General features: G+C 43.9%; 1 protein-coding gene across 3 annotated transcripts in view; it reads right to left on the bottom strand.

Annotated features, from left to right (window-relative positions):
* Positions 1–22367, bottom strand: part of MRAS (muscle RAS oncogene homolog) — a 40650-nt gene that overhangs the window by 5214 nt on the left and 13069 nt on the right. For 2 of the 3 annotated variants that reach the window (XM_068138954.1, XM_068138951.1), the window contains exons 3-5: positions 11515–11728; positions 3424–3577; positions 232–331 (exon numbers count right to left, since the gene is read on the bottom strand). In XM_068138954.1, coding sequence (XP_067995055.1) covers positions 232–331; positions 3424–3577; positions 11515–11707 — 447 coding nt within the window. In that variant the 5' untranslated portion in view covers positions 11708–11728. The remainder of the gene's footprint in view (positions 1–231; positions 332–3423; positions 3578–11514; positions 11729–22367) is intronic. The other variant, XM_068138952.1, reaches the window with a different exon arrangement.

The following is a 22367-nucleotide window of genomic DNA, read 5'->3' as shown; positions in this document are numbered from 1 at the left end:
GCTATAGGTTTCCTACATCCCTGTGTGCAGCAGAGATTCTAGTTTTAATGATGAACTGGCCCTTCTGAAAGTCAACTGCATAGCTACTACTTGGTAGTAGTCAAAAATGTAATTGCAAATGTTCAATTGTAAGAGAAATGCTACAATTCAGCTCCAAACGAGCAGAGAATTTAATTCTGAATGCCTGTAATGGGGCTTACAACAACCAGTTAAACAACTCCACAAACTTACATTATGTTTTGTTGCCATTTCTCTTCCCTGTTCTCTTGTAATTTTCCGTAAATGCATTAGATCAACTTTGTTCGCCACCAAAATCATTGGAAAGGACTCTCTGAAAAAACCCAAAACCACCACCCAGTTATTAGTGGACTACAATAAAAAATGCTGAGCATTAATTTCACTTTTGGATGCTGACATCATCTAACATTTTCTGCTACAGACATGCCACATACATGTAAAGATAGCCAAAGAAAGACCAAATGAACACATTTCAGCTCCCCTACATGTACATTCATACTGTAAAAACACACACATTCATTCTTATTTGCAGGCACTTCAGGGATTTAGTGGCATTGTTTTTGCAATGCCTCAAGATCCAGTCAGGTGAAGAAGGAACTACAGAGGTAGTCAGGAAATAACTGAGAGTCAGATCTTGAGCAGGAGATCAGGACAGTTTGTACAACTGAGGCATCTCAGTAACTGCATATTGTGGGAGCTGCTCATCACTGCAAGGTTACGATGTATGGTGGAGAAATTGGTGTCAGTTCATGTCCTGGTCATCCACTGAAAGCGACTGTGGGAGAAGGAAAAATGGACTTCATGAGCTGGTGCTGGAGGGGCATCAAATAGTGGATAAAATGAGTGGGAGCAAAGACCCTCATCAGTGTTACTCCAAGACAAATTGAAAGGCAGGTAGTGGTATCTGGAAGGAGGCTGGAGATAATCAAAGACTTTTGCTAAGCTTCCAGGTGCTATTACCTACCATATCCTGCTTCTAATCCTAGAGCAAAAATCTGATGAGCAACCATCCTTTTGTACCAAACCCATGTGTAATAATACTCAGAATTTGTCTAATTTTAGTGATTGTAAATGATTGTCTTCAGCCACTGCCTGAGAAAAGACACATCTACCCACACTATGTCCAGGGCAGGGCTCTCTTCACAAGGTGTGTAGGTCAGGCTCTCCCCAGTTGAAATCCTCATAGCTGATTAAATCCTCACAGTGATTAAACAGAACTAGAGCAGCTCATGCCACAGGAGGTCCTGGCAGCGCAGCCACTGCTCACCCCAAACCACCGCCCATACGGGCACCTTTCCTCTGGCTGCATAACAGAGAGAGCAAAGTCTTGCTGCAGGGCCTTTATCTACTGCTAGGAGGGAGGAGGTCCCTTCTGATAACTGGCAGTTATGGTAGTATTACTTTCTTATATTTAACTTTAAACCCTCCTAACATGATTCCAGTGTTCTTTGCTGTATCAGAGCTGGTTTTACTGGGGTGAGGAGCAGTTGGCTGCACTAATTTCTGCACAGAACACTTTCCTACCTAACCCTGGATTTTCAAACAGCATTTTTATGTCATTTTTCATCACGATGATAAGGGCTCCATCTTCTCTCTGGCACATTGCCTCCTTGCTCTTGCTGGAAAAGTACTGCACTGTGCACTCCGCATTTTAAATGAGTCTTGCAGTTATTCATTCTGATAATGTGGCTTTGATTTAATTTTAATACCTGACCATCGATATATCTTGACTCTGATCATTCTAGAGCAAAACACTCGCTTGACTGGATTATTTGATTTCTTTTTGGCTGGCAGCACATTGCTAAGAAAGGGATTACATTTGGATGGTATCTTGTTTGCCTTGTTTACTTCAGGCATAAAAGTCTGTGGGGACTTTGTTCCCTGTTGTAAGCTGTGTGATTGCTAGTTGGACAAAGCTACTATAGTTGGAAGTTTCACTGTAATGAAGATTATGGAAAGAAAGAGGGGGAAGGCTTTGAAGAGCTCTGCTAACACAGCAGCCTGCAATTCCTTGGGATTTTAGGTTGCCAAAACAGGCTGTTAGCTTAAAAAGCAGGACAATGCTTTGCTCCCAGATACCCTCCCAGCTGGTCTGGGAGGATAGTTTCTTTACTTGTGCTGCTTCTACTGCTGTAATTTGCTGAAGGAGCCCAGGTTTTAGATGAAGTGTTAAGCTCCTCATGCTCTGTGCTTCGGTGGTGTTGAGCAGGGAAACAAAAACAACCTCACCAGCCTGTTTCACTTCCTGCTTCTCACACACCAGCCACAGTGTTTGCACAGCGTGCAGGGTTTCAGTACAGAGCAAAAAATGCAATACTGCATCTTATTTTCATAAAGTCAAAGTAGATAAAACTGGTATCAGTTTGGGGCAGGCTATAGGAAATGCTGTTCCATCTTTTTCAACTTTCAGAAACAGATTTAATTTGCCCCAAGCTGAGCTGGCAGTGAAGAAAAGACTGTTGTGATCTGGGAGGCAGACTGACTGACATTTTTCTTCATTGAGATGAAATCAAAGGGTGGGTTTTCCTTTACTTTTTACTCTTGTGGCCTCCACTTTGGATGCATTACTGGAAGAGCTGTCAGCTGTGAACCTCACATGATATGAGTCCACCCTTCCTGTGAGGAAGTTATTCAGAGCTGTGAAAGGAAGCCAGCAATGAGGCCCGAACCCTCTGGTGGCTTTTCTTGATGACTTCCATAATTAAAACCCATTATGAATGGAAAAAGTAAGTATTTCATAGCTGCAGACATATAACGGCTTATTTCACAACCCACCCAGGATTCATCACCTCTTGAACCGGGATGTGAAAAGGGAGTTATCTCTCAGATAAACTGGCAGCTTCCCCTTGTTCTGTCAGGACTCTTCCTTCAAACATGAGACCTTTTCCCTTTCAAGACACTTGTTCAAAGCCTAAAATCATGCAGAACCTTCTAAGGTTTGTTTGGCAGAAACTGAAACTGAAGCCAGGAGTAGGCAAATGCTGCCAGGACACATAAAACAATTAGGTCCAAATGAACGCTTGTGGACTCCCTGCTGGTGCTCCTGAAGTCTCTGCCCTGTGGACAGAGCATCATTCCTCCCTCCAAGCTAGTTACCTTCAAAAGTCTCTCATCTGCCTTTCTCAAAATGCTTTGCCAGACAGTTCTATCAGAAGTTTCTCCTTTCCAGATCCATTTTCACTCCATCATAACACTGCTTAACTTTATCATGTTTGAAAGCACTACATGCATATCAGAAGGGGGTGAAACACTTCCTCATATGTAGGCTCACAAACCCACACACAAGGACTTTCCCTGGGGTACCCAGGAAGTGAAAGACAGGACAAAGACATGCAACTGCCCCATGGCACAGTCTCCAGAGTGGTGGAAGGGGAGTCAGGCAGCACCTGGCTCCACAGCACCCACCTGTCCTTGACTCTGAGGATCAGCTGGTGGAACCGGTCCACATGCTCAAAGCTGGCCTTGTCTGTCACCGAGTAGACTATAAGAAAACCATCTCCAGTCCTCATGTACTGCTCCCGCATGGCGCTGAACTCCTCTTGGCCTGCGGTATCCAGAACTAGGACAGAAGAGATGAAAGATTTAGTTATTGTAAAGACCCACAGCTGTTGTCACCAGTGCGTCCTACGTGGTCTTTCTTCCTCCACTGGGCTTAGTCCTCTCAAAAGCTGCAAAAGACTTGACAAAAGCAAGTTGGATGGCCATGATAGTTTGTTTTTATAAACCAAAAATTACTCCCAGACCCTAGTCACCACCATGTGTCTACACTGGAAGTATCTGCAAGCTGATTGAAGCTGGTGGAAAAAGCTTTAGGTGTCTTGCACAGCCTACATAGCAATGATGTTTCTATGCACTGACAATGTCTAAACCTATGCTCAAAACTCCTAAAACACCTCAGATGCTGCTCCCCACTAAGCTAAGCTCCCCTCTGTTATGACCATTACTCACTGGTTCTGCATCAGTCTGCTTTGCAGGGTGTCCTATCAGCTACACCATGGACCACATGTGGAGCAAGCTAAACTAGCCTCCTGGGAAAGCAGTACATACTGGTGCACACATCAGTGCCAATTCTTGGGCCCTAGCTTCCTACACTGCTAGGATTTTGAATAGCAGAAGGGTACCAGAAGAATTAACTGATGTAGATTATACCAGTGCAAATGTGGTGTGAGCTCAAAGTGCATCTGCTGCTCAGAAGCAATAGTCCTAATACATCATTATATCCTAGAGGAAAACACCTTCAGGACAACTGGGAATGCATCTCAGTCAACTGGGAGTGGGAAAACTGTTTCTGCCTTTGCTGAACAGCCAGAGCATAAGCACCAGCCCACAAGTTATGGGGAAAGCCCAGGGCACGGGTGGAAGGAGGCTGTGGCAGGAGTGTACTGCTGACAGAGCAGGAGGGTTTGATAGGCATTTTTCTAGTCTGAGCAGGCCCACAGCCCTAGCAAGATGCCTCCTCTAGGAGTAAGTATTCAGGCTGCCCTGATTTCTAGATGGACCCAGAATAAAGCCCACTTTGCTGCTGGTATTACTTGCTGAATCAGCACAGGTAGCCACAGGCAGACATGCTATGCATCACAGCACACCCCATGAGCCAGCCCATGCAGCTTCACCATGTGTCTGGAGGAGACAGCTACCCTGGAATGCCTGGAGACCTTACTTGGTGATGGCAGGCCCTCTAAAGCCTTCAGCTTCACTCATTTGTCTACCTTATCTGGTCTTGAACATGTTTCCATGAGCCCTTAAGGTGAAAAGAGCTTCTACACTGTTGCAGAGACCCTGAGATTCAGGCTACTTTGCCAAGTAGCTGGAGCTTGCTGAAAAGTCACAAGTGTCTCTTTATAGCCTTTTATCCTGTTTCTTCCCTCTAAATCTAGGAAACAAGGGTCTCATCTCAAATGTATCCAGGCTGTTCCTTAAGGATTGTACAAAAAAACAAAAAGGAAAAAAGAAGAAAAACAAAAGAGAGAAAAAAAGACACTGCATATGCTGGCAAATTTCTGTCCCCTGGGCAGAACTGCTACCATGGAATAAGGCCAGAACCTCGTGGCTAGGATGAAAGAGGAAATTAATCCTTCCTACCCACCCAACCTGTGAGGAGAGGCTGGGCTGCCCTCATCTGACTTCTGCACCAGCTGGACACAATGGCAGGGCAGGGCTGAGAGCTGGTAATTAACACACACTCCCTTCCCCTCTCCAGCACACATACTCAACTTGTGATGAAGTGGGATAGCTTCTTGCAGGGGGCCAGGTTCTCTTGCCCTCACTCAACCTTGAGACAGGGCAGGTGCCTGAGGATAAGCTGTGGGCAGGAAACCGGAGATGGATGTGCCTGCATGGTAATTTACATAGGGACTTCCCCTTGTTCTGGCACATTTGCAAACCTTCCACGAAACATGAGGAACACCCAGCTCTGCCTTGCACCCATCAACCCATCCCCAGCTGCTATCCCTCCAAAGCTTTGTATCCACTACAATAAGTCAGGGGAGTAGCCTCAGGTGGAGGGCTGTTGGGACACCCAGTTGACAGCATGGGTCTGTGCTGTCACTTCTACCTCGTGCCTGGGTCTTGGACATGCATGGCATCACACTAAACACAGGCAGAGCTGCTGAGTCAGTGGCTGCTATTTAAAGGGAATTCACTTGCAGCATTCCTAGAAAGGTGAGCAAGTCCAGGCAGCATTTAAAACAGCACTTTGAAAATACAAGTAAAAGATGTGCAGCAGTGAAAGTTATGCTTAATCTCAGATGGGTTACTAATGCAAAGCTAAGTGTTATGTAGATGGCCAGATAGAGTCCTTGTTCTAACTTTATATGCTCTTCATGAAGACTGCCTCCCCATTCTATCACTTCTGCACTAACAGAATTGCAAAGAATCAGAGGGAAGAGTGCAATCTGAATCCCTGATAGGCAGGATAAGATCACATCCTGGAAAGCATCAACACCAAAAAAAGGGCCATACGGAAGTAGCTTTGCTTCTGGTGTAATCTTGGGGCACAGAAGTTTCCAGAGAACTCTTACATTGGGAAAGGTGAAAGCAGCAAAAAGAAATCTTGGGAAGGTGAAACTAGGAAGGTGATTTCACTGGCTTCCCAAGCAGGTGAGATTTAAGCTGTTAGCCATCATTCACCTTCTTCTAAAATTCCTGATGAGATACCAGAAGCTATAGAAACAGCCATGAGAAGAACTCTCTTATCACCGGTACACTTTAACACAGCTATTGTTTCTTACTGGAAGTTGCCCCACTGGCAGCGCATAAAAGCCAATGTGGAGACAAGGCTGGTCTAAAGCACAGTTGGTTTCCCCTGCCTCATTCTTCCAGGAGCTGAACTCAGATTCATAGGCTGTACAGCGCATGGCCAGGAACTTCCAACAGCAAACTTGAAGTTCCTGCAAGCTTGGCTGAAGAAGCAGCAAGGAGGAGCATCAACAAATGTGTTTGGGTAAAGACTGAGGAGAGAAAAGCCAAGGACTATATCTGACTAGGAACAGACATCCAAAGAGGGAAAAGCCATTTTACAGAGCTATCACACAAATCAGCTGGAGACTAAGCTAAGAGCAATTAGGCTGTAAGAGCCCAGTAGGAAGTTCTCCTGCTTTGCCAGTAAGAGGTTGCTGAGGGAAGAGATGGTCTTTTCTGCTTTCCAGTGGATGTGACCCCAACCGTTGTGATGAACTCCTTGCTAATTGAATCCTTCTCCCACAGAGCTCTCCACTCCATTTTCCTGTGAATCTTGATGGGTTAGGCAAGAGTGTGGCTGCTTAGAGAGCACTTCTGAGCAGCCACAGGAGCCCATGAATACACAGGAATTTGTGGTCCAAAATAGAAGCACTCAGTGTTTTCAAGTATTTTATGTGGCAATATCACTGCAACAGACAGTGCTGAAGAGGTATGAGGTGGCCATGCTGTGCACAAGGCAAGGCAGATGCTTGGTCAGTGTGATGCTTTTGCTCTTTCCAGATAAAGCCACACTGTCCCCAACATAGGAGCTTTCCTTGGGGAAAAGCATGTGATGGTGAAACACTGGGGCTTTCATGAGCCCTTCTTCTGTACTCTAAATATACAGATATTATAACACAGAAAACCTGAGTACTCAAATTCTTGCCCTCTTTTCAAGGACAGGGGCTTTCAGAAGAAAGGCTGAATCACATCAATAAACAGAATAAAGATGCAAGCTCTTAAAGGAGTTCTTTCTCTGACAAAGGGCAAGTATTCAATGCCTTGTGTTTTCCATGTTGCAATACCAAAGTCTTCCTAGCAGGAAAAAAAATCCCCACAACTCAAAACAACAAAAACCCCTCTTTCAAGGTTGCAGAATTCCAGTAATTAAGGGATGGAAAATACTGTACACACAAATAAAAGAATGACAGTACAAACATCATTTGAATATTAATTATTTCAATGACACTATCTAAAGTTTAAATAAAATTTAAAAAAGAGAAAGTGTGTGACAAATGATTCATTTTTCCTCCAAGTCTGAAGTGACCTTTGATCTCCCTCTGGCCTCCTGGCTGAACTGTTCCCAGGCTTCCTGAGGAGAAAAGCAGACAGCCTGTCCTGAGATGACTAGCAGCAAAAACCCTACCCAAAAAAGGATGCATGGGAGACATGAGTGGAAAGGGCAGAGAGGGAGCCCAGGGAAAGGAATGGTTCTTGGTGTTACTCCACTTGGGTAGGTCTAGGCCAATGCAAGGGCACCCAGGAACTGAGAAGGGCACTTGGATGGAAGAGAAGTGAAATAGAAAACTGAAGTTCAGGACTAGGAAGACAACTTCCAGGCAATGATACTCATCTAAATCATACCAAAGCAATAGAGCACTGCTTCCTTTCACCCACCCCACAGACAACTCCTTGCTTTGCTGGTACCAATTGGGACAGTGATACTGACAGCTAAGAGGTTAGCCCAATTCATCAACATGCCCAAGCCACGTACTTGTGGCCATCTCTTCTTCTCCTCTCCTCTCCTCCTTTTTCACCTGTGTGGTTTATGAGCCATAAGGAATTTTGAAACACTGGGAATTTTTGCCATATTAAGGAATTTCCCTTCTGGCTTCATGCCCAGATTAGTAATTCCAGACTGGCATTTTGCAGCCACACCAAAAGAAATCTTTTGCCAATTACTAAGTTAGCCTGCACACATGAAGAAACATTCAAAATTAATGATAGCAAATCACTTGGAGCAACAGTTAATCAAAGTGGATTAACCCTAGCCTCCACTTAATTCTGACCTGATGTGTCTACACAGCACCTGCATGTGCATGCATTTAACCAAGCACATCAACAATGTTGATTTCAGCATGAACAGCAGGGAACAAATGAAGATAAAATATGCAGAGAAAATTGGAAGCTGATCTTAAAGCATCTTCAGGGTGGCAGCACCTGAAAAAATGGGCTAGCCACAAATTGCCTCTGCATCCTTGATGCAGGTTAAGTGCCCTGTTCTACTCTATGACACCTGTCCTCCAAACACTGCTTAGAAGTTGGAGGAAAGCTAACAATGAAGTGTTTTTGTGTAGTGTTGGACTTGAACACACCAAGCACAGATTCCATAGCCTTCTGGGAGGCAGGGAACTATCATAGACTCTTCTTTGACGAGACATGCTCAAGCCAGACAGCAAATATATAAAAAAAGAGTTTGAACATGGCTTTGGCTCCAAGGCTTAAAATCTGAAATAAAAATCTGTTCCATTTAAGTCTACTTTCAGTGAAAGATTTCAGCAAAGGGAGAAAATGCAAGCCAAACATTTCACCACGCTGCCAGTTAGTGCTATTGAATAAATGTGGGTGGAGGTCTTCATGGAGGGAAGCCAAATTCTTTATGCAAGCTGGCTAGCTCAAAGGCTTTTTACAACATAATGCTGGTACAAATACCAAATTCTAGAGATGCTTTGTACAGAACTGCTCAGGCAACAGCCTGGAAGAGAATAGGTTGTGTGTGGGGGTTTATTATTATTTTTTGTTTAATTAATTTATTGGATGCCAAAGGATGTGGCTTTAAAAAACACAAACCAACAAACCAAACAAACAACAACAACAAAAAAGAAAACAACATCAAAACTTAAAACTGTTTCTGCAAACTTAGAAGCTTATAGAGTCCCTCACACTGAAACTCCACTTGGTAGTTTCATCATCTAAAACTAGACCCTATTTTCAGGGCAGGGACCTTCTTCTTCCCATGAAGCACTGCATGAAACATCAACTTGTAAAGGATTTGGCCAACAAACAGCTGGAAATTCTGGAATTTATTGTGATGCATCTTTACCCTTCCTATCATGTTTGTCCCTAATTTTGTACCAGAAATGATTCGTGCAACCATGTGCAACCACAACAAGAGCAGCTGTCCCAAGTATATGGCAAGCTCCAGGAATGGCCTAGATGCTAACTAATTCTCTGACAGAAAGCTGTGGCAGAAGCCACATGTAATAGTCTTCATGCCCTGTTTTTACCAGGTAGATGGTAAAGGCTCACATGCTTTTCCAAGCAAGAATATTGCTTTTCTTCCAGAATTCCAATTGTTCAAAATCTCATGTGGTAGGAAGAGAAGAAGCGACAGTTTCACTTGCATGGCTGAAAGTTATCTGTGGGCACATGAACTCTAAAAATCAGGAGTTCCCATTCAAAGCCACAGCTGAATTCAATTCAGCTTGAACAGAGTCACTAAACTCCATCTGAGCAAAAGAAAAGTTTTGGTATCTTTTTAGTAAAACAAAGGGTTAAGTTTCTGCGTCTTGGAAAGCATTCTTTTTCCCCAACTCCCATCTAGGTCAGGGTTGTTTTGTTTGGGTGTTTTTTTTTTTTTTCTTTTTACTAAACAAAAATTCCAACTATTCAGCAAAAGATACCTTTTCTACTTCCCAATAATTTACAAAACCAGGCTGTTTCAGCCAACATCAATGTGTGCAGCAGCTGGTACTGTTCCATCAGAACATGAGGCATACCAGTGAAGATAAAGGTTGCTTGTTTTAGAGGGCTGGATTCTGGACTGAAAAAGAAAGCGTGAATGTCATTACAGCACAAATGGATTTTTCCTTAACACTGGCATTTTAAAAATAAGGGTGCATAGTCACATTATGTGGTGGTTAATTGAGAGCAGGTATCTCTGATGCAGATGGCAAGAAAGAGACACGCTGGGCATCAGTTTCCCAACTATTCCCCTGTATTAGTTACTAGATACTATCATATTTAAATGGGCAAATGTTAGCCAGATTAAGTTATTTTGGTTTGTTTTGTTTTAAAATACTGAGTAAAGGCTGTTATTTAAGGACTTTGGGGCCATTTGTACTCATTCAGTTGTACCTGATAAATCCTTAAATGTACAACTAAGATCTCAATTTTCCAGACCAAGCTTACAGGCTTTGCAGCAAACCCCAGCTGTGTGACCTGGTATAGGTGATCCTGCTTTGGCAGGGGGGTTGGACTAGATGATCTCTCGAGGTCCCTTCCAGCCCCTGACATTCTGTGATTCTGTAAATGCCAAAATACTTGCCTGTTTTGCTGCATTACCAAATTATTGTCTAAACCCAAATAACACTTAGAACATTTAACACTAAGGTTCCCATTATGGCTGTAGTCAGTCTGTCTCTTGCAGCACAAATTAGTAAGTTGCAGCGTTAGGGGCTTTTTCCTCACCTACAGAATCAAGTGCTTTGGTGTGTGTTTGCTTGTTTAATTTGTGTGTTTGGAGGGGTGGTTTGTTGGTTTTTTTATAATTTGTAGTGGTTTTTTTTTTTGATTGGTTGGTTTTGGGTTTTTTAGTTTGTTTGGGGGTTTTGTGTGTGTGTATGTTTGTGGGGTTTTTTAGTTTTGTTTTTTTGTGGGGGTTTTGGTGGGTTTTTTGTTTGGTTTTTTTTTGGGGGGGGGGGGTTGGGGACTTGTTTTGGTTTTTTTGGTTTGCTTTGTGTCTTTGTTTGCTTGTTTGTTTTTTAAAAGCATTTTTTCTTCAAAGAACTAAAATGCCTTGCTTACAGCAGCTCTCCAGGCCAGTACTCTACCCATATTTAAATTAAACAGGTAACTAGATATGCAAATATCATGCCTGAATGATGGGAATTAAGAAGTGTTACAATCCTTCACTATCAGTGGATGACAGCTTTGATTAAATGTTCTTTCTGGTTATAACCCTCGTTCAGTTACCCACTCGCTGCTATTTCCCAGGGGATATGCCTAACCACAATGAAGTATGATTAGCAATAGCCACATCACAGTGCTATAATTCACCTCTTGTAGAAACCTACTCCAAATGTCTGTGATGATGTATAGGTTTTTTTTTTACTCTCCTGCAGAACTGGAACAAATGCAAATGGAAGCAGAAGCTTTGCTGAGATCAGCTGCAGACCACATGCCTCAGCTCACAAGCCAGTCTGCACAAAAATTCCTGGCAGCCCACAGTGGAGTAGGAGGGACATAAGGGGACAACATCTTGTGGGAGGCACTGAGGTCTATTTGCACTTATGCTCAGCTAGAAGTGACAGCAGACCACCTGAGTAGCTTGCTTACCATCAAGAATTGCCCACTGCCCATCTATTTCTGTGTGCTTCAGATAGGAGTCTTCAATAGTTGGGTCATAGTCTGGCACAAAAATCTTCTGGAAAAACTGAATGGTGAGAGCACTCTTCCCCACACCGCCATCTCCAACCACCACCAGCTTGTATGTAGGAAGGTTTTCACTGGGAACAGCACTTGTAGCCATACTTCCAGTGTGATAAACCTGCTGGAGAAAGAGATCATCTCTGATTACTCATCAGCAATGAAAAGAGGGCAGCATTGCACAAGGCAGTTTTTACCTGACGCTAAGAAGTGAGGATGAAGTCAATACCAACGACCACATTACTTTTGGACAGGAGCAGCTGTGTCTACCCTCCCCAACAACCTCCACCGCAACTTAGACTCATCACTTAGAAGTGCAGACAGCCTCACCACTGTGGTTTGTTTACTCCTGCCTCATCTACAAGGATCACCAATTGTCACCAAACGTGTGCGCAAAATTTTATCATCTAAGTACCTCTCCTATAGCTGTGCCCACACGGCCATGACAAAAGTCGCCCTGGCTCAGCATAGCTGTCAAACTCCAGATTTCTAGTCACTAGTGATCAAATCCCATCAATAAGCCAGGGCTGTGTTATTCTTCCCTGCTTAGTCCAAGGTACAGCAAATATTAAATAGTGTGCTACATCTGGGGACCAGAATCAGCAGTGATGGATGAAGCTGGAGTTAAAGGTCCAGTCCTGGCTTTGCTGACAGACAAAAATGCACTTAGCTGCTTTCTTCCCCCACATTTTAAAGTTTGAGAAATACAAACAAGAAGGCAGCGGGCCAGGAACAACAGGTGGTTTTCATTTTGTAGTTTACAAAAACCCCAACAAACAAACAAACAACAACCAAAACCAAACCCTAGCTCTGCTGTGGCAGGAAGGCTGGTTACTGTGGCTATGACACAGCCTAGAGAACCAGGAGAGCAGCTTCCCCTGCAGTGTGGTCACACCATTCCCCTCATCTTGGGTGAGTTGTGAAGGAACTGACTCTTCAAAGAAATAAGAAAATAAATCACTGTCTGCAACTGGGAACTGGCACATTTGTGCAGAGAAAGGCCAGTCAGCAATGGCTGCCTCTTACCCTATTACAACACTCAACAGCAGCAATCACTTACTTAAGAAGCAGCCAGGTGAGAAGTTATGTACATATGCTGCAGAAGGCAGTGCCCTCCACCCTTCTGCTGCACATGGGCGACAGTGCTGCTCACTCAGATCATATGGGTAATGGGTGGTTGTCTCCCAAATCTGAATGATCACTGCATTTTTTGGAGAGTTTTTTTTGGACAGAAAAAATTTAAAGTAAATTAAAAAAACCCAAACCCAAACATTGTAATAATAAGGCTCAAGAAAGGCAGTTGACTTCCTTAGTACTGGTTTTCTTGACATAAGCTATACAGTGTGGGAGCAGCTGTGGTGACACTTTCTGCAGACACCTGCTCCCATCCATTTTGGTGCTGCTCATGACCTTCAGGCTGCAGGCTCTGGCTAGAATCAGTGCTGAGGTGGGGAATGAAGACCCAGTTTTGGAATGCTTGCTTTGCAGGAACTGTTGACAACCCAATCTGTATCCCTACTCCCCCCCAAGGTTTTAGCGGCTTTCCCAGTAACCGCAGGGATCTTCCTTCATTACGAAGACAACTTTAAATTTTTCATTCTTAGAAATCACTGATCAAAGCCTATGTGATCAGGACTACAGCTGGCCCAGATAATGCTTAGGAGCTGAGACTGCAGGGCTGCTGTGTGCAAAGTGCAAGTTGAGCCGCCAATTAAGATAATTTTATTTCAGCCTATAGTATAGATTTGGTGTGTCCTCCCCTCCGGAAATTATTTCATTTTTATACTTTCCAAACAAAACACTTTGACACTTTATTTCCAAGAGGTCCAAAGCCAACTTGGACCATTTTTCAAAACAGACAAGAGCATAACCCCTTAACAGTCTGATTTCATATTGAAGAATATATCAGACTTTGTAGTTTATGTTCAAGTTTCTCTAGCTCCTTTCTCCTAAACCACTGTTCCACTTTAAGCCAAATCATTGAACCATAAAGGCACTGGCTTGCAGGTCTCACAGTCACTTCATAGCTTTGCTAACCAGCTTTTGCCCCCCACTACACATACACCTTCCCACACATGCAGGCCAGTGCACAAAAAGCAACAAAATAAAACCAGTTGCGAGTATTCACATTTGAGTTTTCCCTATGGAAAAGCAAAATCCTCAGGCCAAAACAGCCTGTAGAGTTTGAGCCATAATCTAAAATACAACCTCCCAAACCATAAGGCACACCGTAAGACCACCACTCAAATCACAGAAATGCCCAAAGACAATGTCAAGATGATGAAACTTGAATGATTCACTGCGTGCTTTTTCTGTTTTCAAGGATGAGAACATGGCTTCCTTGCTACTTTTCACCTCTCATCACTGTACTGGTGCCATCAAGGTCGTAGCCAGGAGTTACATTCCCACCTACAGTCACAACTCAATGCCAAAAGAGAAAAACCTTCAGTTTTTTAAAATTGAATGTCCTCTACTCTATCCTCCCCAGCACCACATATGTATGATAAGGTACAGGTTGCAATTGAGGAACGTCTGCAAATGCAGGAATAACCTGCCATATGCGTAATTACATGGTGTACAGGTTAAATGCCTTGACCACTAATTAAGATCATGCATCTGATATTTCTCCTGGAACTAAATGAATAGGAACTGTTTTAGTTTCTCCTCAAATACTAAAACCCCCGAATAGGGAAAAAGGGTCATCACAGAGGGGAAATCAGTGGGGCTGCTGAGAACTGTAAAGGCCTTTGGTACAAGTTGAGACAACCCAAAATTTTCAGAACAAGAAGAAACATGATCAAGTCTGCTTGTTTCTGAACTATCTTTGGAGAAACTCTTTCCACTACAAGCAACAGCTGTTGGATGGGGAGGAGACCAAGCACCAGATGAGCTCTCAAGCAGACTTACTGCAGTTCCTCACCACAGTTCCATGGAAAAAAGTTTCTTACCCCCAGTTTTGGGAGATTAAGCAACTTTCTTGTATTACAGTAACACACATCAACAAGCAGCATTCTTGGCTGCGGGGAAACCTACACATTTCAACTAAATTTCTCATTTTTGCTTGGAAACCCAGATTTTCTTTCAGCATAATCCCACTCAGGTCAGATCATTCTCACAGGCTCTCTAGACACAGACTCTGGCTAAACCCCTGCCCCTCTCAACACATATGATGACAATTTTTTGCTTTGCCTGTGGCCAAGATTTCACCCCATCCTTCTTTACACAGAGGAGCAGCTCCAGCCGGACGATATGAAAGACTGATTGTTACTGACATGGTGGGGGACAAGCTGCGGATGTGAAAACCATACTACAATTGTGCACAAGTTTTGACCTCATCACAAAACCACAAGCTACTGCTTGGCAGACAAGCATTATATTTCACAGACATTTTGTATGAGCCCCTTTAACTCAGTCCTAAGAAGCCTCCAGCTTATCTTGCATGAAACGCTCCCCAAAGTACTAGGCTAACATTTAGCCCATTGTACAAACTGTGACGCTGCCCAACACGCTTATGGGTTGAATCGGGGCATTTGCTTCCCATCATTTCCAGATGTTTGGTCATACTGTACTTCTAAGATACCAGACTGAGTATGGGAGAACAGCAAGAACTGAAACAAACATTGATTTAAAAGGAAAAAAAAAAGAAGTCCAGAACTGTAGACTGATTTGTTAGGCATAAGGCCCCCATAGTTTAGGCAGTGCTAGCATGAACAAATGAAAATTCCTATTGAATGTCCAAAGGCAGCAAGTTTAGGTGTTTCTGCAGAGGTGTTTCTACTGCCCATGGAAACACTCCTCCTACTGAGATAGAATCATAGAATCAGTCAGGGTTGGAAGGGACCACAAGGATCATCTAGTTCCAACCCCCCTGCCATGGGGGGGGAGCTGGCAGGTCTCATGCTCCCAACACGCAAACCCTTTGAAAGCCAAGTCTCTACATTTCCACCCACCCTGATAACCAAACCAAGAAGACATCTCATGCCTCGACGAGATTATAATCTAAATCAGTCAATAAATCAACCCTAAAACCAACACATGTTACCTTCTGGAAAACATTAAACACTCACAAAGGTGTGCTGAGCTTCTACACTGGCTTGCTATATCACTACAGGAAAGCGCACAAGACTTGGGCTGACTTTCATGTGTTTTTGGCAAGAATACTAACACAGTCCTCATATTGGAGCAAGAAGAAGTGTGTTTGTTGCAGACCTGACTGAGAAAAATGAAGCATAGTCATTTTTATCTATTGTCTGCATACAAAGGATTATGTGGTAATACACTAATAAACTCTGATGATAATCATCTTATAATTTATATAGTTGTTTATTTTGGAAGAGCCAAGAGAAGGATCCATACCCTACGTGGAGAAATGTCATCAGGGCTCTGGTTAAGTCACTGGAAGGAGGATGATTATTACCATCATCTTCTTGCACACTGGCAAGATCTGTGTCCTGACAGCACAAGCCAATAATGCTGAGACAGTCAGAAATGCAGCTACTTCTAGAGTAGATGGCAAGGAAAAAAGAGAAATGCTGACATAAGAATATCACTGAGGCTGAGCCTCTTCTGCATTTTTTTACAGAGGCAGAATAAACTGCACAAACCCCCATTTACCTGTCTGGACATGGGGACAGAGTACAACAGCCGAACTATCCCCTCGGAGTAGCCAAGTAATACAAAAGCCAGCAGAGATGGAGAAATTCAGCTTGCTGAGTGCAACTGGACCACCAAGCCCCAACAGGTCACCACAACATGTAGGTCGTGCATCTAAACCACATCCCTGCTGCAAAACTTGTCATAAATGCGAGTGGAACAGATTTCAGCTTGTGTAAATCATCATCATTTTTGTTCATCTCAGCAGAGGTGTGGCCCCATATGACAATAATAAAATGGACATTTGATGTGCAATCATCCCTATCCCTGCTTCCCTGGCAAAGCCATTACAGCAGGTAAAGGAGCTCAGAACCAAGCCCTAGATTTACAGAGGAGGTTAAGTGCAATTAAAAACACTGGCTCCCTGACAGCGAAGCCCAGCATGGCAGTGATTTACTGTCTCCATGGCAACACGTGACATAAATTGCTTAATTGTGTTATGAAACCACAAGAAAAAGCTGCAGCAGGGTCTCTGTGGGAGCCATCAGCTCCCTCCTCCTTTTCTGCAGCTCTCCAAAACGGACAGCTCTAGGGAGCTTACAGCTGCTACAGAAATAGGCTAAAATTTAGCATGTACTCAGGTATATATGCTGACAAATTCCATCAGCCCATAACCAAGGGGAATTTTTCTATCACTGGCTTGTGTTGGTCCATAGATAGCTTTTCACATATGCCCTTCCAGAGCTCTGCATACCTGAAGACACCAACCTCACCTGAGGCTGAGGAAGACTATCAGTCACTGAGGCTGCCAACTACTCCTACAGTCGCAATTAATAACTCTTCCTCTAGCCACAGCTCACTTGATTACGCCCTTTTACCCAAGCACTTTGCAAGCATTAGAAGTTCCATGCAATGCCTCCAGGGTTGAAACTCTGCAAGGTCTGAACACTTCCCTCTCTGTTCCTCTTGCAGACTGCTGGCTGCAGCCACACAACACCATGACACACCCAGTGAAGCTCGCCAGGTACCAAAATAGTTCAGCTTTACGTGTTGCAGGCAATCCCTTGGACTGGGAACTAATGAGAATCCTTGAAACATGGCACATGCCTTTTTAGGAGGTGGATACCTCCTTTGAGTCATGCTGATCATGAATGAATGAATGTCAAGAATTTATCCCTCAAGCACCCATGACCATGTCCCAAATTTCTGAGAGCCAAAGGACCCATAAGTGTACGAACAGCCATTGCCATTTTTTATTAAAGGTTATTAACTCTTAGCCCTGTTTCCTCCAGCCTACCAGATTCCCTGCCCAGTCAATGCCTCAAAAAGGACACACTGAGTAAAAGCCAGACTGCATGCAAGTCTTCAGTGGTAAGTCAGCACAGAATAGGTCTGTCATGTGAAAAGCCAGAGCCTGATGCCCTTTGTCGTTCTGGCATTAAGTTGTACAAATTCCAAGTGAAATACCAGTTTTCTGAGATTTTCTAATGAGAATCCTGCCAGGTGAGTGTTCTCAAGTCCCACCAGCTTCTAGGAAATCTGATGGAACCCAGCACCTGACAAGACCTGCACAAAAGACATTTCCTTTTAGAGCAGTGATCAAAGCACTATCAGACTGCTACTAAATAGGAGAGAAAAGAAGTAATAAACTAACTGTTGTTTAAAAATAAAATCCTCAACCCAGCAATAAAGAGCTGCAATTGGCTGGGTTTTGATCTTGGGAATGTAGTGTGGGTCCTGGAATTGGCTTTGTAAATTCTCCATCAAAGCAAAAAGATGCTCTACTCTGAGGTATGCACTCACTGGCTTCCTGTACCCATCAGACCTTTTCTCCTTTTCAACCCAAAATTGTATTGCCTCCCCCACCACACAGATGCTCCTCAGATTTACTGTAAGAGAAAGAAAACACACCAGGGGATTAATGAAGCACTTGAGATTCACACAAAAGGCAGCTCAAGGCAGTAGCTGACTGATGAACACTTGGTAGTTATTTTAGGAAACACAGAATTATAGTCTGAACAAATAATAGAAATAGCTTAGGTGGTAGGTGGCCTCTTGTCTCCACCTGCTGCGAATCCTTGAGCACTAAGAAGCCCTTTCTGTAGCACTCAGCAGCAGCTTTCCCATGGCCAGGCTGGGGGCTTGCTCCTACCTACTTGGAAGCATGTACGTGTTTGTGTCCTGATCTGTGTGTAAATGCAGCACAGCACAAGTCAATCATATTGACAGATGCCATCTGAAACAAATTCTGCTTCCCTCCTCCTCCAACTCCTATTCTACCTTCCACAACAACTCCATTAACCTTCAGTCTGCTCCTCTTGGTGATGCAGTGTCCTTTTCAGAATAGGTAAGAAGATTCCTGTCCCTCTGACAAGCCAACAGTCAGAGGCAGAAGCCAGATTATTCTTAATTTTTTTAAGCAACACTTAAGTCAGGTTCAGGCCATTACCAGTTTTGTAGGAGAATCTAGATACGTAATGAGAAAGCCGCTCATGAGTTCCATTCCTGCATCTTCCAGATTTTGATTAAAATTGTGTGGCTGTCAATTTAGGGGTGTCCACTGGAGGTTGATCCAAGCCTTTTGCCAAGACATGAGATGAAGGCATCCCTTCACAGAACTGAGGCCTGAGGAAGCAGATGGCTCAGCTACTTTTACTCCCATAATTTCTTGTGTGTTTAAATCCACTATCCCTTTCCCTACTCATTTATTTCCAAAGCTCTTGGGAGACATCAGGGGATGATGGATTCCTGTACTACTCTTAAAAATTCTTTGCTTGTGTGGCCAAGAATGCCTCTCCTGTGTTATCATGGAACCAATGAAGCTGACCTAAACATACTGTAGCAAAAAAAAATCAGATAGCCAAGATGTTCCCCTGCCCTGCCCAGCCAGAGATAACACAGCAAGAACAAATTTACAATGGAGGAAGCAGCTTCAAATTCCAATAGCTGCCCTTCCTGCTCACACAATCCCTGGAAATGGGCAGCTTCCCTCTTACACATCCCAGCCTGCTGACACACCAATCAAAAGACCCCAAATCCACTGCCCCCAGTGATTTTGCTGCTCTTAATACTCCTCAGCAATGTTTCTGAAGCAATAGCCCAGTGCTGTGGCCACTTAGCAGACAGATGCTCAGCTGCCTGCATGTGGCCCTGCTGCTGGTGGCACAGCACAAATGTGCATGGCACAGCCCTCCTGGCCTTGGTCAGCATTGCCTTGGGCAGGCAAAAGTAGTCCACTGCAGCAAGGAACAGTGATGAGAACTGCCCAACAGAGACTATCCTCACAGCTCCACCCTGCCTTCCCCTTAGGATGCTCATTAGCATCCTAACTGCACTGAGCACTCACCCCTCCACCTATGTCCTTGACAGCTCATTGGGCTGTAGCCTTACGGACATCAAGCCATGCAAAGGGCAGGCTGGCAGAGACTTCATGGCACCTATGGATGCTTTGGAGATAGTTTATGGCCATCTCATTCCAGTCACCCTCCTGCAAATCAGTCAATCAGTATTTGGCTCTGAATTTGTCTTCTAGTCAGGCTCAATTTGGTATTTAATGATTTTTATATCTCCAGTGCTGCCACTTGATGTCTTTTGGGATGGAAACAGCTTTTTAAAGACTCCCTTCCCTTTGGCAAACACACTTTGCACCCCTTCAGACAGAAGTAAAGAGCTGAAGGCTTTCATGGTCTCTGGTAAGAGCATTTTCACAGGGGAATTGGTAAATCCTATCAAGCTCGAGGCTGATACTCTTTTGAGGCAGAGAAAAATGAGAAGAGTAGGGATCTCCAGGTTATTTCCAAACCTTGTGCCTTAACTGCAGACTTTCTCCAAAACTTGACTCAGGACTATGTCTTCTCTAAGCAAAAAGACTGTTGTTGTTCATATCCTATGGAAAAATCCTTCCCTTTCTTCATCTCAGTGCTCCCTGGAATTACCTGTGTGCTATGGGGCAACACAGATGTTTCTGCAACACTTTTATCCTCCAGGGCAGGTCAAGCTCCTAGGTCAAGGACAGTCCTCCTAGCTCCCTAAAACACATTTAATACTAATTATTCAGAAAAGCACAATACATCCTAGACTGTGACACTAGAACTTTATTAGGTCTTCACCAGCATGGACTTCAGAAGACAAGGGAACAGCCCTCTCCCAGGTTCACATAAACACCATCTCTCAGGTTTACCCAAATAGGCACTTGGTAGATTTTAAGTAGAATTTAATGACCATAACTCCCAGAACCTCATAAAAGGCTATTTTCCAGGCATTTCCTGGGCCCATGTCATTACTCTGTCACTTGGAAGACTCCAAGATCTCATCATTGGCCCAGGACCCATAACAGTAATTTTTTCCAGGATTGTTACAGCGCCTGCCAAAACCATGAGTGTCTTATTTACGTACAATGTGCTGGGGAGGTGACTTGTGCTTGGCACATCCAGTGGATTTGTCTGAAAGAGAAGGGTGGGCAGAACTTAGGCCTGGATACCGGAGTGAGGCGCAGGAGCCAGGGGGAAGGCTGCATGGCCTCCTCCTCTGCCCTACACATAGTGATGAACAGCTTCCCAAAGCAATGGTGGGTAATGCTGCCAGTGTCCCAGTCACATGCCAAACCTGCCCCAGTGCCTCTTCCCGGCCCTTCTCTCTGGCAATCTCCTCAGCTCTTGGTTTCCTCCCTGCTGTCCTCCTCCTGCTCCCTGTCAACCTGGGCAAGCCTTGCAAGTGGAAGGCACATACCTTGACACTCAGACCAGCAGGCAAATGGCCAAACCACCCTTGAGGAACAGAATTTACCCATGTATGACAAGTCCTTCCTCTTATTATTTATGCTGTCAGCATTGGAGAGAAGCATCCCATGAGGATATCCCTTTGGAAAAATAAGTAGCAGCTTCCTACCCAGTACTGCTCAGTATCTGTACTTGCTGTTGAATGATCAAGTTTATTCTCAGGTGTCATAAGCCAAGGATAACATATACCAGAGAGCAGCAGCTGAAAACCAACGCACCTTTGAAAGCACCCTTGGGGTCAGTTGACCCAACTTTAGACCCTTGTAGCCACCTTTCATTCCCTAGTTTCAGCACATACCTGCATCAAGATACCCTAAGCCTGATTCCTTCTATGTTCAGTCTAAGCCCTCTGCCTTAACTTTTAAGCCATTCATCTTGCAGCTGTGTAGGAGGGTATATATGTACATTCATTAACACTTGCATTATGCCCTGTGGTTTGGCAGGTGGTGCTGCATTATGGATCTAAACAGTGCCAGCAAGTGAGTCTACAGCACTTCACTGGATTAGCATGCTATGGGAAATCAGACCTCAAAAGTGTTTTGTGCTTTTCTGAAGCACCTCTGATGAACAAGGCAACAGCAGGGCTCCAACTACCACTACTTCTGTGCAATCAGATCAGAAATCTACTCACAACTTCAGGAAAAGATAACCCCCATCAAGAATAAACTGAGAAAAAGGGAGGGAAGAAAAGAAAATTTCTCTCTGCTTAAGGGAAAAGGGATCAGCATACTCTCTGCTGCCATTGCCAAAAAGCATCTTTCACACACACCAAACAGTAACACTTTCTGCTTTTACATTATAAACTGGTTCCAGATTCACATGGAAGTTTTACTAATCTCAGAAGTCAGCCTTCAAGGTACTTAGCCTCCCAGTTTCCTATAAAGATGATGCCTTCTGTCTAACCATTGGGCTGGCACCAACAGATGTCCAGAAACTGTGCAAGTCAAATTCCCCAAGGGAATGCTGTCCAAGAAAGATGAGGACATGCGTTGGACTACAGCTGATCCACCCAAGACCCCCTTCCCTGCACAGACAAGTGCACCACTCAGTCTTGGCAAAGGGGCAGATAAGGACTTTTGTAAGGAAAAGAGGACAAAACATTGGTTAAACACTGACATCACCACATTGCTCATCTCTTACTGGGGCTGGACACGCTCTTTTCCTTAAATGTGAGAGGTACTAGGTGCAGTTATACTTACAGTGGTACAGAGCAATGGCTCCCACAAGTGTACAGGACTTCTATGGGTACTGGGAAGAATAGTTGCACAGGTAAGACCATGCACAAACTGAACAAAGAAAAGTAACTAAACAAAGTTTCTTGCATCTAGACTACTGAGGTTAAGTCAAGACCTACTTTAAAAGAAGGATCCTTGGCCCTTCATTAGCTCTTTC

This window comes from Melanerpes formicivorus, unplaced genomic scaffold (assembly GCF_026170545.1).
Source record: "Melanerpes formicivorus ecotype bairdi unplaced genomic scaffold, bMelFor1.0.p_v2 SCAF_5, whole genome shotgun sequence".
In the NCBI taxonomy this organism is placed as follows: domain Eukaryota; kingdom Metazoa; phylum Chordata; class Aves; order Piciformes; family Picidae; genus Melanerpes; species Melanerpes formicivorus.
The sequence above is the reverse complement of the archived record's forward strand: the minus strand, read 5'-3'. Positions and strand labels throughout refer to the sequence as shown.